Source organism: Ooceraea biroi, chromosome 7 (genome assembly GCF_003672135.1).
Source record: "Ooceraea biroi isolate clonal line C1 chromosome 7, Obir_v5.4, whole genome shotgun sequence".
Lineage (NCBI taxonomy): Eukaryota > Metazoa > Arthropoda > Insecta > Hymenoptera > Formicidae > Ooceraea > Ooceraea biroi.
The window spans coordinates 16,416,209-16,430,272 of record NC_039512.1 but is presented as its reverse complement, the minus strand read 5'-3'; the positions used below and the strand labels follow the sequence as shown (position 1 = coordinate 16,430,272).

Below are 14,064 nucleotides of genomic sequence, written 5' to 3'. Positions count from 1 at the left end.
ATTTTTGAATATATTTCGAGTGTGTTTAAATATCACGTATAATTGTTCGATTTTAGTTGATATTTCTCATAAGATTGTTCAAGATACACATATTTCAATTTTCTGTTAGAGCAGTAGAGAAGGCAATAAAAAGATTATTTAAAAAATAAATTTTTGTAGTGTGTATTGCTCTCTCCAACAAGGTGCCGTGAATTCGCTGTTCTTGATTACAAAATAATTAATGTCAAGAGAAACAGAGAGAGAGAGAGAGAGCAAAATGTGGGTGCAAAATAAGTAAGAGGAGGAAAGAGATAAAATCAATATTAATGAATAAATTTGTGATATTTGAGGTGAGACTTTGCTACTGTACGACGTGTCTTGTCTGAGTTCGCGAACTTTAAATGATATAATTGACCAATTTCACCGCTTTCTGTTTAAAAACTGCAATATAATAATTCTGATGTTTTTATCATGTATTCGAATTTTCATATCTAGATGATCTCAGCAATGTGCTGTTAACAGACGATGCGCGATAATCTGGGACACCCTGTATGTACAAACATCTGCGTATGCGCGTGTGCATTGAATGCACGCGCATGTGTGTGCCTATACATATATATATATATATATGTTCGCAATAAAAAAGAGGAGTACTTTTTATCATGTGCCATTTGTTTGAGAACTCAAATACGTAAATCAAATAAGATTGCGGTAAAGGACTCACGCGAAGTCGCGATAATTGGGTTTTCAAAGAAAACTTCGGGTATCTTCGGTGCTCACCGCCGCGCTCCGTGCCGTTCTCGTTCGTACTCGTCTTGCCTGAAATCGGTGCGAGTCTAGTCGTCGTCGCGCGCTCGTTTCGTTTGCTTCATCATTACGTTTTAATTTAGTGCCTCGGCTCCACGCAAATTTCACACTCATACAGCAATTAAAATCTCTACTGTGCGTGTTTATCCGATTGTTCGGTAACTTGGAAAAATATGTGCATACAATTTAGGTAAGGCCACCTCTCAATTCATTTTTAAATAATTACTTTGATTCGGTTAAGCCACGTTTCACATGTACATTTCGAGTGGAGGCTTCTGTTAAAAGCTCTTTTGCGGATTATTTTGTTTTTATACTTGTCTGTGAAAACAATCTATAAGAACATTGACAAAGTACGGTCTATTGATTTAATAACTCGTCAATAATATACGATTTTTAAATATGCTTATAATGTAAACAACATGATTTACCATTATTCATATTTCGCTATGTTTAATGATTATAATGTGTTTTGCGTTATAATAGTAATGCTTTTAAAATTTCCGCAAATTATTAAGAGTTTGAATGGCATTCTCTAAGTTGCATATTTTTCTACAACACATGTAGTCAGTGCAAACATAAAACAAACGTAGTTAATACAAATATTACGAATTTCTTGTGCATTCTTCTTTTTTATACGTACGGAAAGTCGCTTGTACAAAGATACATGTTCACTTTTGCGATGTATGCAAGATATATAACACTCGTTTGTGCTGTATTTGCATAATCCGTAATCAAAATTATATATTAATATTTAGTTATGATTCCCTGAAAACGTTTTTGGGAATTTCTCCTTTTCTCCAAAATACATATATCAAGCCAAAACGAAGTGATTTGTTTCGGTTTGATTTATCTTGCATTTTACTTGGAATTTTGTTTATTCTTATTCGATTGCCCGCGGCATTATTTGAATCATATTCGAATACGAAAATTGAATTCGAGTTTGAAGTAATCAAAAACCGCTAGCATATTTGCTATTATTCGACTGATTGTTTATGCGGAAACATAGGATATTGAAAATTCATGAACCAGACGCACACGGTGAATTAACTTTGCCGAGATACGCTCTTGCTGTTCGATGAATTTTAATATGGTAATAATAATGCCAACGCATCTCTCATGGCGCGTAATATTGACTTTTCGCTTCTTCGACCACTCCGCCTGTTCGTTCTCCCCTTATCCTGCTCCCATCTATCCTGCTTGCTCTCTCTCTTATTTTTTTTTCTTTTCTTCTAGAATTTTATCGTGCTTGGCTTTGTGTCGTTCCTCTCTCTTTCAAGCAGACTTTCAACAGAAATAAAAGCTTCGGTGAATCATAATTAAAAAATTATTTTATAAGTTATAGAAGATATACACGGTCTCACAGGCTCTGATACAACTAATTTAAAAAAAATTTCTGCAACGTCATCTCTTGATGAATGGTTGCATTTCGAAACCTAACATTTTAACTGAAAAGTTCAAAGCATGTCTGCATCATTAGTTTTTTAGACGTTAAATGCAACAATACCTTATCGACGCTCGAAAATTTACTATGAAGCAAAGAGCCGATATTAAATGTTGTTTTAAGCTGGACAAAACAGCTGGCGAAACGTACACGAACGTATACACCGTTAAAAATTGTGCGTCCATATGTTAAAATTTTCTTGTGTTGCCATGTTTTGATTACTACTTCAATGTAAAATTAACATACAACTGATATGTTATTATTTTTATAACAATTTTATATGTTACATTAATGTTAACTTCATAACTTAACATCGTGTATGTCTCTTAGAAATGGAATATTATTTGAAATGCTTTTAACACAATAATTTTAAACAATCAACATGTCACAAAGTCAGTTTAACATTCTAAAAGAAGTTAAAGTAAATCTTCAAATAATCATGAACTTTGACATATAAAATAATCAAATTTACTAAAATTAAATGTTTCTATCAAAAATAATTTAAGTTGAAATTACTATCATGTGTTAATATAACATAAAAAGTAAATGTTCATATTGTACGAACGAAAATGTTCTATCAACTTTTCTGATGAGTTATTGTAACTTCTCTTCCATGTAGTTTTCAATTACTTTGTATGTTATTTTTACATCACACTTAAAGTTACAATAACAAAAATAAATGTAAAGTATTGTGTTAATTACTTAACATTTCTAGTTTGTCAAGAAGTAACATATGACGAATGAGTTACTTTAACTTAAAATTTAGAGTGGACTTTCTGGGACATGCAAAAAATGTTAAAATTAACATTTTATTTTTTACTGTGTACGAAATGACAAATAGTGTGTAGTGATTGTTTGGATCGTTCCAATGTTCTTAGATGGTATGCTCAATTTCGTGAGGCAGGTAGGATAGGCGCTTCACGAGCATCGCCGCCAAAAATAAGTCGTACCTCCGAAAACGTGCAAAAAGAGCTTGAAACCCTTCGATCGGACCGCTGGGTTTCTAACCCAGGCTTACCAAGAAGCTGACATACTTAGAAGCGCCATAGATCAAATTCTGGTCGAGGATTTGAGCAAACGGAAGTGCACGCTTCGTCCTGTAGACGCAGGATCAAAAAGACGCCAGAGTAGAGCACTGCAAAAAGACCGCTAAGAGCGGTTGATATTGATTCGGATTTCATGAAAAACATTGGTGATGAAATATAATGTTTTCAATGTGAGCCACTCATAAAACGAGAGTGTGGAATGATAGGGAAAAAAAGAACCGAAGAGAGTGCGCATACAGAAGAACCGAATCAAGGCATTATACTTACCGTTTTTTCTTCGATTTGTAAGGAATCATCCACAAGGAATTTATACCGGAAGGTATGCCAAACGGTGAACGCCGATTATTTGGGTGTTCTGAATCATTAATTGCAGAACAGGATTTTTCAGCGTGGTTAATATTAACTTCGAGTAAAGTCGGAGGAACAAAATATACTGTGATTATCACTATAAAGATTTTGGATTATATGGAAGATAAATTATATATCATTTACGTTATCATTTGACGTTATTTTTGTATGTAAAAAAATTCAGCCATTCAGTCGCATCGTTGACCGTGCCATTGATCAGTTATCATAATTTCACAGTTCCGCTCGAGTGATATTTAATATGTATAATATAGTACGAAGATTTAATATCAATATCACATAAAAAGATTATGTACGATGCAATTGCTGAATTTCCGGGAAGTGGTATTAGCTGACATATGGGGAGTGCCTTTTTGCGTCAAAGTTCGCCCATGCGCAATTATTTTCCTTCGCTTGATTAATGGTCTCACCAATATTGTCCTTCGCGCCGTGCCTCATGCATTAGTCACCGACTGTGGAGGGTGGAGGGATCGACGTTATGAAGGGAAAAATAAACGAGAAAGGGAAGATGATATAGATACGTAAACCCGTGTGCTCCAACAGTTCCTGCAAATCACGTTGATTTTTTCACGCATTCCATACGTCAAGAGTGTAATCAGCTCATCGCAGATTATTACACGGACTATGGAAACTCGTGCGATAGCTTTTTCCTGTAATTTGCACCCTGCACCATATGTGTTTTACCAATTACCTTTTCATATTTCTTCGTTAAACAGATACTGACAGTTTCTAAGCAAATAAAGCATGCACATACTTGTTACATTAAAGAGTATACGTACTTGTTTGTATTTTATACAAAGTAAAAAATAATTACATAGAAATATAATTATTTTTGTTAAAAACGAACACATTAAAGCACATATATGAAGAAACCGCCGTATACATGAAGAAACTTATATTGCGTTATAAACACATTGTCTATAAAATCATACAAAAATTGTTTAAATATCTTTACGTGTGATGTTATATTAATTATGTGAGACTATCCTATCTCTTCCTCTTTAAAGATATTTTCTTATGGAGAGTGGATTTTACTTGTTTTGTAGCCTCAAGATAATACGGCATGACGAGGGAGGGAGAATGGCAGGGAAAAAGGGAGACAAAGAAAGAAGAGAAAAACAGGGAGAGAGAAATAAAGAGAGAGAGAGGAGAAGGAAGATTTAGAGGCAGGAAATTTATTTGTTAAGTTAGATCTATGAGTAAAGAAGAAATGAATAAAGCATGGGATATGATTTTGTTTATTGAGATATATACGCAGGATACATTTCCACGTAGGTGCAGCTTGCGAGATACATGTATAGCTAGACGCTTTAAACGTCGCATCGTTAAAGATCGTAAACGTGTGTCTAACAACACGAATGCTGATCAACACCTGAGTAGTGCGAACATGGATCTTTTTATTGGCGTTTTCATTATTTCCTTTTCTTCATTTTATTCCTTGGGTATGCACATCACGTGTGGTCGTTAGTGACATTCCGGTACAGGTAAATGTACGGAAAAGTTGGACCAAAATTTGAAACTGTTGATATCAGAAAATCATAATCTCTTTACTATTTTATTGCTTTTATTTTCACAATCTCTCTCTCTCTCTCTCTCTCTCTCTCTCAAATTATACTCAGTCATAATTAGTGATAATTAGCTCGCAGTCTTCAATCACGCGAATGCAGCGGAGACAGTTTGAAGAAGTAGATACAGAGATACTCCTCATACAAAATAAATCCTGACAGCAAGACTGCAGTTGATATATGATGATCGTGTATCATAGGAGGAATGTTACAGACATTATTGTACAAAATGAGTTTTGAAGAATACATCGTGATAATAAAATAATAAAAATTATCGTACGTCTATTGGACGATGAGGATATTAAAGTATATATATCGTACATTTCAGCAATTAATTGGTAGATATCTCTTTGATATGTACATTATTTGTGTTCTTTGCTCCAAGACATACGTTTACAGTTTGCAGTTGAAATTTCAGCTGTTATAGAAACGAATCGTGTTTATTTGCGTTATTACCCAGGCAGCGCACATTGGTTTCAAAACCGTTTCATAAACGTTTTGCCGTAACGTTTCATAACTATTTTATTGAAACGTTTATTTAGGAGAAAAATGTCCAACGAAAAAACGTTAGGAGAAACGTTTCTTTTTCGGCAAAAAACCGTTTCAGAAACCATCAGAAAAATATTTATCAATTCTATATATCAGTGCCTCAAAGATAGACAGAGTTAAGTCACATTTTTGTAAACAACTAGATTTTTATATTTTATGAATTACTCTCTAAATTTCGTGTAGTGGAATCTCACTCTTTTGAAATATCACTTCAAGCAATAGTGATCTCAAAAGTTTCAAAAGAAAAGAAGAAGAAAAGAGTATTGGATCGGTTTCCCGGATGGTTATTTATAAGGTGATAACACAAATGTTACTTGCGAGAACGTCACGTCTGGCCTGGCCATCTATCGGTCGCTTGGTGAATCAGAGGTGGGAATCACACACACTTGTGTTGATTTTTGTCTCTTGTTCCATAATCGAGTACATTGAAACGTATGATGCAAAAATAATTAATACTCGCAAAGTAAGTAGAAATTACTATTTTTTCTATATTAATTATATAATTTCAAATCAATTTAATAAAACACATTTTTCGTTTCCGTGGAAACGTGAAAAATACGTTTTTAAAATTTAGGTCTAAAAACGGTTTCTATTTAAACCGTTTCTTAAATGGTACTTTATGTTTCTTAGACATTAGATACGTCTAAGAAACGTATATTAGGCTAACATGTGCTGCCTGGGTATTATACTAGAAAGGTTGATCGTATATTTCCTCGAAAAACTAAAGAAGCGTCAGTCTGGACCGAACTTACGGTACATCAGTGCAATATCCTTACACGAATATAGTGACATAATAGGCAAACGTTCAGGCCGATGCACCGTTATGCAGAATGGTGCTGAGGTCAAAGAGCCGATACGAATGGACGGGAAGAAGAGGAGTCTGGGTTTCGTCGGAGTGTGTGCATCGGATATGCTCGTTTGGCTGGTTCACTCATGAATATTTCAGGAGCTACAAAGCGAAGCGATGTGATGAACAACCGAGTAGTTCCATGCGACGTTAAAAATGTTCGAAATCGTTGAAAAATCTACCAAAGTTTGTGCCACTATTTTTAATATTCTTGATACATTCAATCAATTATCTGAATGTTATTTAATAAGCAGATCTAATAAGCATTAATAGATTCTTCGTGAATATCTATTTGATGTAAGAATATATATTTGACATACTCTACCGTGCATTATGTGTAAGAGATCTGTCCATAAAAAAGCAACAAACTTTTTTAAAAAATTAATTTGTTTATTTAAAAATTATCCTCTTCAAAGTATTCCTCCATTCTTGATGCACCAGCGTTTGTCCACTGTCGGAATGTTTCCTAGAACACGTTCTCTGGTACAGTACGCAGATTCCTACTATTGTAGTAGTTTCTGGTTAGGGAATACGCACACGCACACACGCACACAGAGAGAGAGAGAGAGAGAGAGGGGTGACCTTAAGATCGACTTCAGCTTAGAGAATAAGAAAAAATCTGCAGAGACCAAGTTGGGTGAGCAGGAGGAGTTGGAGAACGACGGTCGTTTCGCTAAAAAGTCGCGGATAAAGAGCGATGCGTGTGCGGGCGCATTTTTGTGGTGCAGCATGTTTCTAGTATCAAAAAATCATCACGGGCATCGAACACAAGTTCACTTAAGCAGCTGTATATCGTAAACGGAGCAACATAGCGTGATGTGACTGGAGACAGAATAATACTAAAGAATTCCACTACGTAGTCTCACCAGCATGTGATGTTTCGCGTCACGTTAGCGCTTTTCATTAGCACGCCATTACTAAATAATGTTATAAATATAAATTACTAAAGTTCGCTTTTTTTATGGACAGATTTCGCATGCATATTTTCAATTGGCACACGTTCATTGTATAAAACTGCGCTTATTGTGCAAAACTAATTTGATACAAATTGCAGAACATTTTCGCAAGAAATGGTAAACTGTAACTGATTAGACATTATTGTCTATGATAAAGACGTAAGCTTCAAAACTTTTATTTAATATATTTTCTTATATTTCTTATTACTTCGCCGATATTTGCTTAGAAAGAAAAAAAGAGAATGTATTTCACGATTTCAACGTGCATGTTTAATTCTTAAAAATATTTAAAAAATATATCATTATTTCTACACAGATTATATAATATATCCGAAGTGTATCCACATGAGTAAAGAACAGTTCCGTCCTTTTCCTTGTAAGTAGAATCAGTCAGGTTCACACAGAAAGTTCAATGACCAAGTTCTTTCTTGCACTGCGTTCGCACCAAGCGCAGTTCGATCAGATCTACAGTGAGAAAGAGCCTGCAAGAAAGAGAAAAAATAGATGATGTAGAAAATATTCTTGAAATAAATGAAAAAGTAAATGAGAAAAAGGCAATAAAGAGTGCAATAAAGAAAGAAAAGAAAAAACATTAAATGGACGTTTTGAATGTGATTAATAATGTAAAACTTAATATTTTATTTTTATTCGCCTTTCTAGTTTTACTTGCCTGATTTGGTTTCCTTATTTCACAATCAGATCTCTTGTATTATTCTTTTTTTTTCTTTTTTCATTCGCTCCTTTTTTCTCTTATTGTTTTACTGTTCAACGATACCAAAAATTTCTTATGCAATATTTCCGTTTTTAATTATACCCTTTTTTATTATTAATATAATAGGAATGATTAACAATTTATTTAATAATTTTTTAAATAAATATTTTTATAATCTTTAAGAATGTTTAAATAATAATGGTACTTTCTTAACTTTCTATTGAATTGTAATTATTCCATAGTTGTTATTAATCTTGTTGATGATTGCTTTCAACACAACAGATACTCACGAGTTCCATTTAAAACGTGAATGGAAATCTGCAGGAACAAGTATAAGTGTGCTTCTGCTTCCTGTTCCTCTTTCTATTGAATACACTTCTTGTGAACAGCCGTGAATAGCAACTTACTACTGGAAAAGATTTAAGTTAACAGAATGTAATACTTCTCTTTTTAGATATTAAATCATGTATTTAATGAAGCGTAAACTTTACATGTTTATGCTTTCCAGCACAGCATACATAGCATATACGTACATGGACTGTTCAGAGTGTTCAGGATCTATCTTCAGGATTCCCTGTTGCTTCTCGCTATTCCAAAAACTATATATCTGTTGTTTCTTTTTTCAAAACAATTACTGGAAATTGAGAAAAATGCGAAAATTGAAAAAAATAACTGAACAGGAATTAAACGATATATTTTCTAGTATTAGCTTGGTCTCAGCATTTTACGTTCTTTATCAGTTTCTTGCGAAACCGCATTCTTAAAAGAATGCGGTCGCAACTTGCATGCGGATGAATAGGAGCAGAATAGAAAATGGTATGTATGAAGACGAGATCCTTGAGAGCGTTCATACTTCCTTATACGATCGAGGCCAACTTGTAAGAAGACCGTTTAGAACAATGATGCTTCGTACTTGTCAACCTTTTTCGATCACTGCTTGTGCTATGTTTCGTTGCGGATATTTAGAATAATTTATGAACATTTCTCTCCTAAATCCGATAGTAGAGTTTCGGTATTGGCAACGCTGCATTACTCACGCGAGAAGGCTTGGTCTCCGGATCCACTCCGGAGCCAATTACGCGGCTTATCCAGGATTCCAGTCTCTGAGTTGTGAGCACCCGTTTAGCGAGACGAGTTCACACTGATCCGGCTTTGCCTGCTGACAAATGATTTCTTTTTCAAAATTATCAAATTATATAGCTATAAAACATAAATCAGTGGAGCGTAGCGATACATTAAGGGGGGAGCCTGCTTTAGAACGCTGAAAATAAGGTATATTTTACGAATTGTTTTTCGAGAAACTATACAGCGGATCATTATAAAACTTTGATGCATTTATTAGTACATGTTTAAAGATAAAAAAAATTATTTTTTTATTTGAATATATCGCTTGTAGAGGTCGTCCTGGAGAAATCTTAGTGCAGCCGCGTCGCCGGCATTGCAAATTGCTGAGCATTCTCCTGCCTCCAAATTTCGTCTAAACTGAAAAATTGAAATATCTTCTCGTTATTTATGAATTCCCATCGTCGATGAACCAAAGAGAGAAGAAAAAAGTTGAAAAGTGCCAAAATGGTGGAGCTTAGAACACAAAAGTACGATTTTTAGGCAAAGTTGTTGAACTTTTTCATGCAAAAGTAATTGTTTAACTTAATGTTTTTATGAATATTAAAGGTTCATCGACGATGGGAATTCATAAATAACGAGAAAATATTTCAATTTTTCAGTTTGGATGAAATTTGGAGGCAGGAGAATGCTCACCAATTTACAATGCCGGCTGCACTAAGATGCCTCCAGGACGACCTCTACAGGCGATATATTCAAATCAAAAAATAATTTTTTTTATCTTTAAACATGTACTAATAAATGCATCAAAATTTTATAATGATCCGCTGTATAGTTTCTCCAAAAAAATTCGTAAAATTATACCTTATTTTCAACGTTCTAAAGCAGGCTCCCCCCTTAAGGAAATTATTGTCACGTATTTATGGTAAAGCGAGACGATATTTAAAGCTCATGTATAATAATTTTACTAGTTAATTAATGAAAATTTTTCACATAGAAATGTTGTTATTACAATTAATTAACGCTAATAGGCGTATCAGTTGGCGCATCAAATTAAACGGTCGGTGATTCACCGTGAAATTTCAGCAATCTTTAAAGGAACTGTTGTAGTAGATTCGTCAAATATTATACTATGCGGAGGATCAATGCATGAGATTATACAGCCAAGATACTATAAAACAGAGCAAAAACCGTTCCATCCAACTTAAATACATATAAAACAAATTGTGATAAAAGTGTGTGAGTGTAGAATTGTAACAAAACAGACTTTTGTTATAATTCTATAGACAGAGCGTCCGGTAAAGTTTTAGCCAACGCTCGTATGGAGAAGTAATATGTGTTGAGTTGAATCGAAAAGTCCTGTATCGTTTCGCGACCTTTGTAATAATTGAAGAGTTATAAATAAAAATTAGCAAATTAGAGCGCATTTCGTACATCGAGCGGAATAATAAGCAGAGTGCTTTAGACACGGTGGAAGGCGTATCTCGTAGCAACGCGCCCAAACATGCGACAAAGAGGATAACGCGTTGCTGGTATTTCTATTCAAAAATTTCTATTCACTTAAGACTATTTTGAAAAAAAAGAAATTTTTAAATATTATTCTGGTGTTTTATTTTATATTAATCCTGTCTCAAAATTTATGGACCACAATGTGTATATTATATAGTATATTATATAGTTGAATACATATATACAATTTTTGTTTCAGATTATATTGTTTAGTTGGGTTGCTGCTGCTGTTATCCAGTGGTTTTGGCATGGCGATTACCTCCGAGGAGAATTTGTCTAGTTTTGAAACTGTTCACACAAGCAACGCAGCAATCTTAAATCGACTGGGATTGGCGCCTCTTCAAATACCCGATGGACATCACAAGAAGCGGTTGGCTGGGCCCGAACCACCAAGGTTCAGCTTGCAAACACGTCACCATCAGCCTTACAGCCGTCGTCACGGACATCGCGACAGCCACGTTTACATTGTGAAGCTTCCGGCCAGTCCTCCGTACTATACTATTACGAAGCCCCACAAATCCGTTAACGATGATAAAGTAACCAAGACTGGTCCGAATTTCCCAGTTGGATTCCAAGGGAACGGTAAGCCTGCCAAAATATACCACTGGAACTTACCGGTCGTGAAAAAGCTAACAGAAAAGAAACGCCTGCAGTTGAATCAACTGAAAATCGATCAAACTAGAAAAAAATTGGAGGATATGAAGATGCAACAGCAGACGTCCTCTATAAGGACCATGCTGAATAAACTTTACCCTCTCGATGTCCAACAAGCCAACAAGAATTATGAGCACGCTACTAATGACAAACTTCAACCTCGTCAAAAGACACCAGCGACGAAACATGTCAGAAATAACGATAAGATACTTAATTATTCTGACAATGACAATGTTAAGTTTGAGCTGACGAAGAAAAGCGGCAACGATGTTACTGACAAGACATATAGACTGGACGATCTGAGCATGCACAGGATCCGCCTAACTAACGAACTTCACGGCTCAAGAAACGCTGCGCCGAAGATAAAGAAGCATCGAAAGAAAGCTGCCATGTCGTATTATGCGCCAATTGCTACTAAGATAGGTTCCAACAGCATTCATAAGAACTTCTCTGGAAATGGCAAACCCAAGGCTTTCTATATTATGGAGAAAAGCCGCAAGCCAGTATATTATCATCCTCTCCTGCCTTAATTCGACTATTCATTTAATTACACGCAATTTTAAATGGCCCGCGAACCTGTTAACTTAAGCGGATACCTAGCATTCTGTTTATACAGAAATAAATAACGTCCTAGAAATGGACAATGATAGAATAGAGAAGAGAAAAAAGGAAGAGAAAGAAACGAAGCTTTTTATCACACATGATTATTTTTATTCGAGCCTATGTGCACACTACAAACTATTTCAGTTTTGTTATAAATATATAGATTATTGTATCACGTTGCTTAAGAGATGTATTGAGCATTGAGTCAGTTAAAAAGTTTCGATTCGATTTTTGCGTCAAATTTTATTTCATTAAATCTAGTAGGAACAAATCATTCATCAAAATGAAGTAATCATCATCGTCTATGATGCAGACATTCAACATTGTCGTCCGTATTACATGTAAATTGATTTGCAAAATTGAACCGAACATTTTAACTGACTCAATAAATGTTACAAATACAAATGTAAATCTTGTCGTAATTTTTGATGATGATAACTACTTTTGTTCATGTATATGTTCGATTTTATGATATCATATTTTATTCATTCCATGAAGAAATCACAGATGGGCCATTTGTATTTGCATTATTGAATAAGCGAATTTATATGAATTTTTATGAAGAAACTACGAAGAAACAAGTGAATAAGGAATTCCGAAAACACATGTTTCCACGAAAGTATTGTATTTAAATTATCATTTTCCATTACATTTTATAAACTATTAGTTATTAAAATATGATAGTATTGTACTTCGATTAATCTATAATTAAATGCTTTGTATGTAACGTGTGTGAAAAGCTAGTATATTTAAAAACTCGTAAATATCAAACAAATCATATATACGTAACGATAAATCATGTTACGTATGAAGTAATTTCTTTATCCACTTGCTTTTTTATTTAAATAAGATTTAAATAATGAATAACAAATGAAGAAATACGTGGAGATCCTATATATCTCTACTTTGTTAAACCAGCATTATATATATTTTTATGATGCTGATCTATAATGCTACAATGATATACAATATGAAAGCTAATACCTCCCTCCAGAGTTCTAAATTAGAAGTTCCTTAAAGTTTTTATTACTTTTTTAATCTATTTTTTAATCTTTGAAATTTATGTATAAAATGTCACATCCAATCGGATTCTTTCGGAATCTCTGAGACGTTTTCAATGCGGAATTATTAATTCTATATTCTCCCTGCTGCTATATAAGCAACTATATAAAATATATGATATATTTTTATAACGAAAATATACTACTTTTACGCATTTGTCATATGATGAGTACATGTACTGTGCATGATTGGTTTGTGGTGTTAAATACATTAAATTTTCAATGACACGCACGCAGCATGCGACACACACACACACACACAATGTAATACGATTCCGCATAATCATGGGCGGAGTCTTTTAATGAAGACTGAACAATATATGTTTTTTATATGAATTTTTCTATGTGCATCAATATCACGATTTTTGTCGACACATTTTTTTTATATTTATATGTATATTATAAGTCATAATAAAACAGCGCTCTAAACTGTAATGAGTATTATAACAAAGAATATAGACTCCCCCTCTCTCTCTCTCTATCTTTATTAATAAGGAACAGACTCGTGGACTATAATTAAAAAAAGATTATTGATATTTCTGATATTGGTCATTCTTATGTAATTTGATAAGATGGTGCGGAAAAAATCTAATGTACCTACTTATTTCTGTTTACGATCTTGTTCGACCACTTTGCGTTTGAATGAGAACCACTCGCAACCCGTTATGGCGCATTTACTTTAATATCTGTGAGCAACGGACGTGGCGGTGGTGACGATCAGGCGTTTGCTTCCAGGACAACTTTTAGGAACTGACTGTATAAGTTTGAAGACTAACGAGAACGTGTTTTAAAATAATACTTGTTTTGTGTAAATTAATTGTCTTCGCATGATACCATCCTACAGTTTTCCATGAAATATGAAGAAAAATATTTTATTATAAATTGCAACAAAATAACGAGGAACAAA

General features: G+C 34.1%; 1 protein-coding gene and 1 long non-coding RNA gene across 3 annotated transcripts; one reads left to right on the top strand and one right to left on the bottom strand.

The window, feature by feature from the left end:
• Positions 1-274: 274 nt before the first annotated feature.
• LOC105282816 lies at positions 275-13,592 on the top strand. Of its 2 annotated transcripts, none has more exons than XM_011345057.3 (2): positions 275-976; positions 11,039-13,592. In XM_011345057.3, exons 1-2 carry the CDS (start codon positions 960-962, stop codon positions 12,021-12,023), a joined length of 1,002 nt encoding a protein of 333 aa, XP_011343359.1. In that variant the 5' UTR covers positions 275-959; the 3' UTR covers positions 12,024-13,592. The 2 variants fall into 2 exon arrangements, with proteins under 2 accessions (XP_011343359.1, XP_011343360.1); XM_011345058.3 differs by lacking the exon at positions 275-976 and adding an exon at positions 8,896-9,084.
• Positions 8,290-9,491, bottom strand: LOC105282815. The gene is made up of 2 exons (XR_002193548.2): positions 9,306-9,491; positions 8,290-8,902 (listed from the first exon to the last, which is right to left on the bottom strand). It is a non-coding gene; the product is annotated as an uncharacterized LOC105282815 (long non-coding RNA).
• Positions 13,593-14,064: the final 472 nt, after the last annotated feature.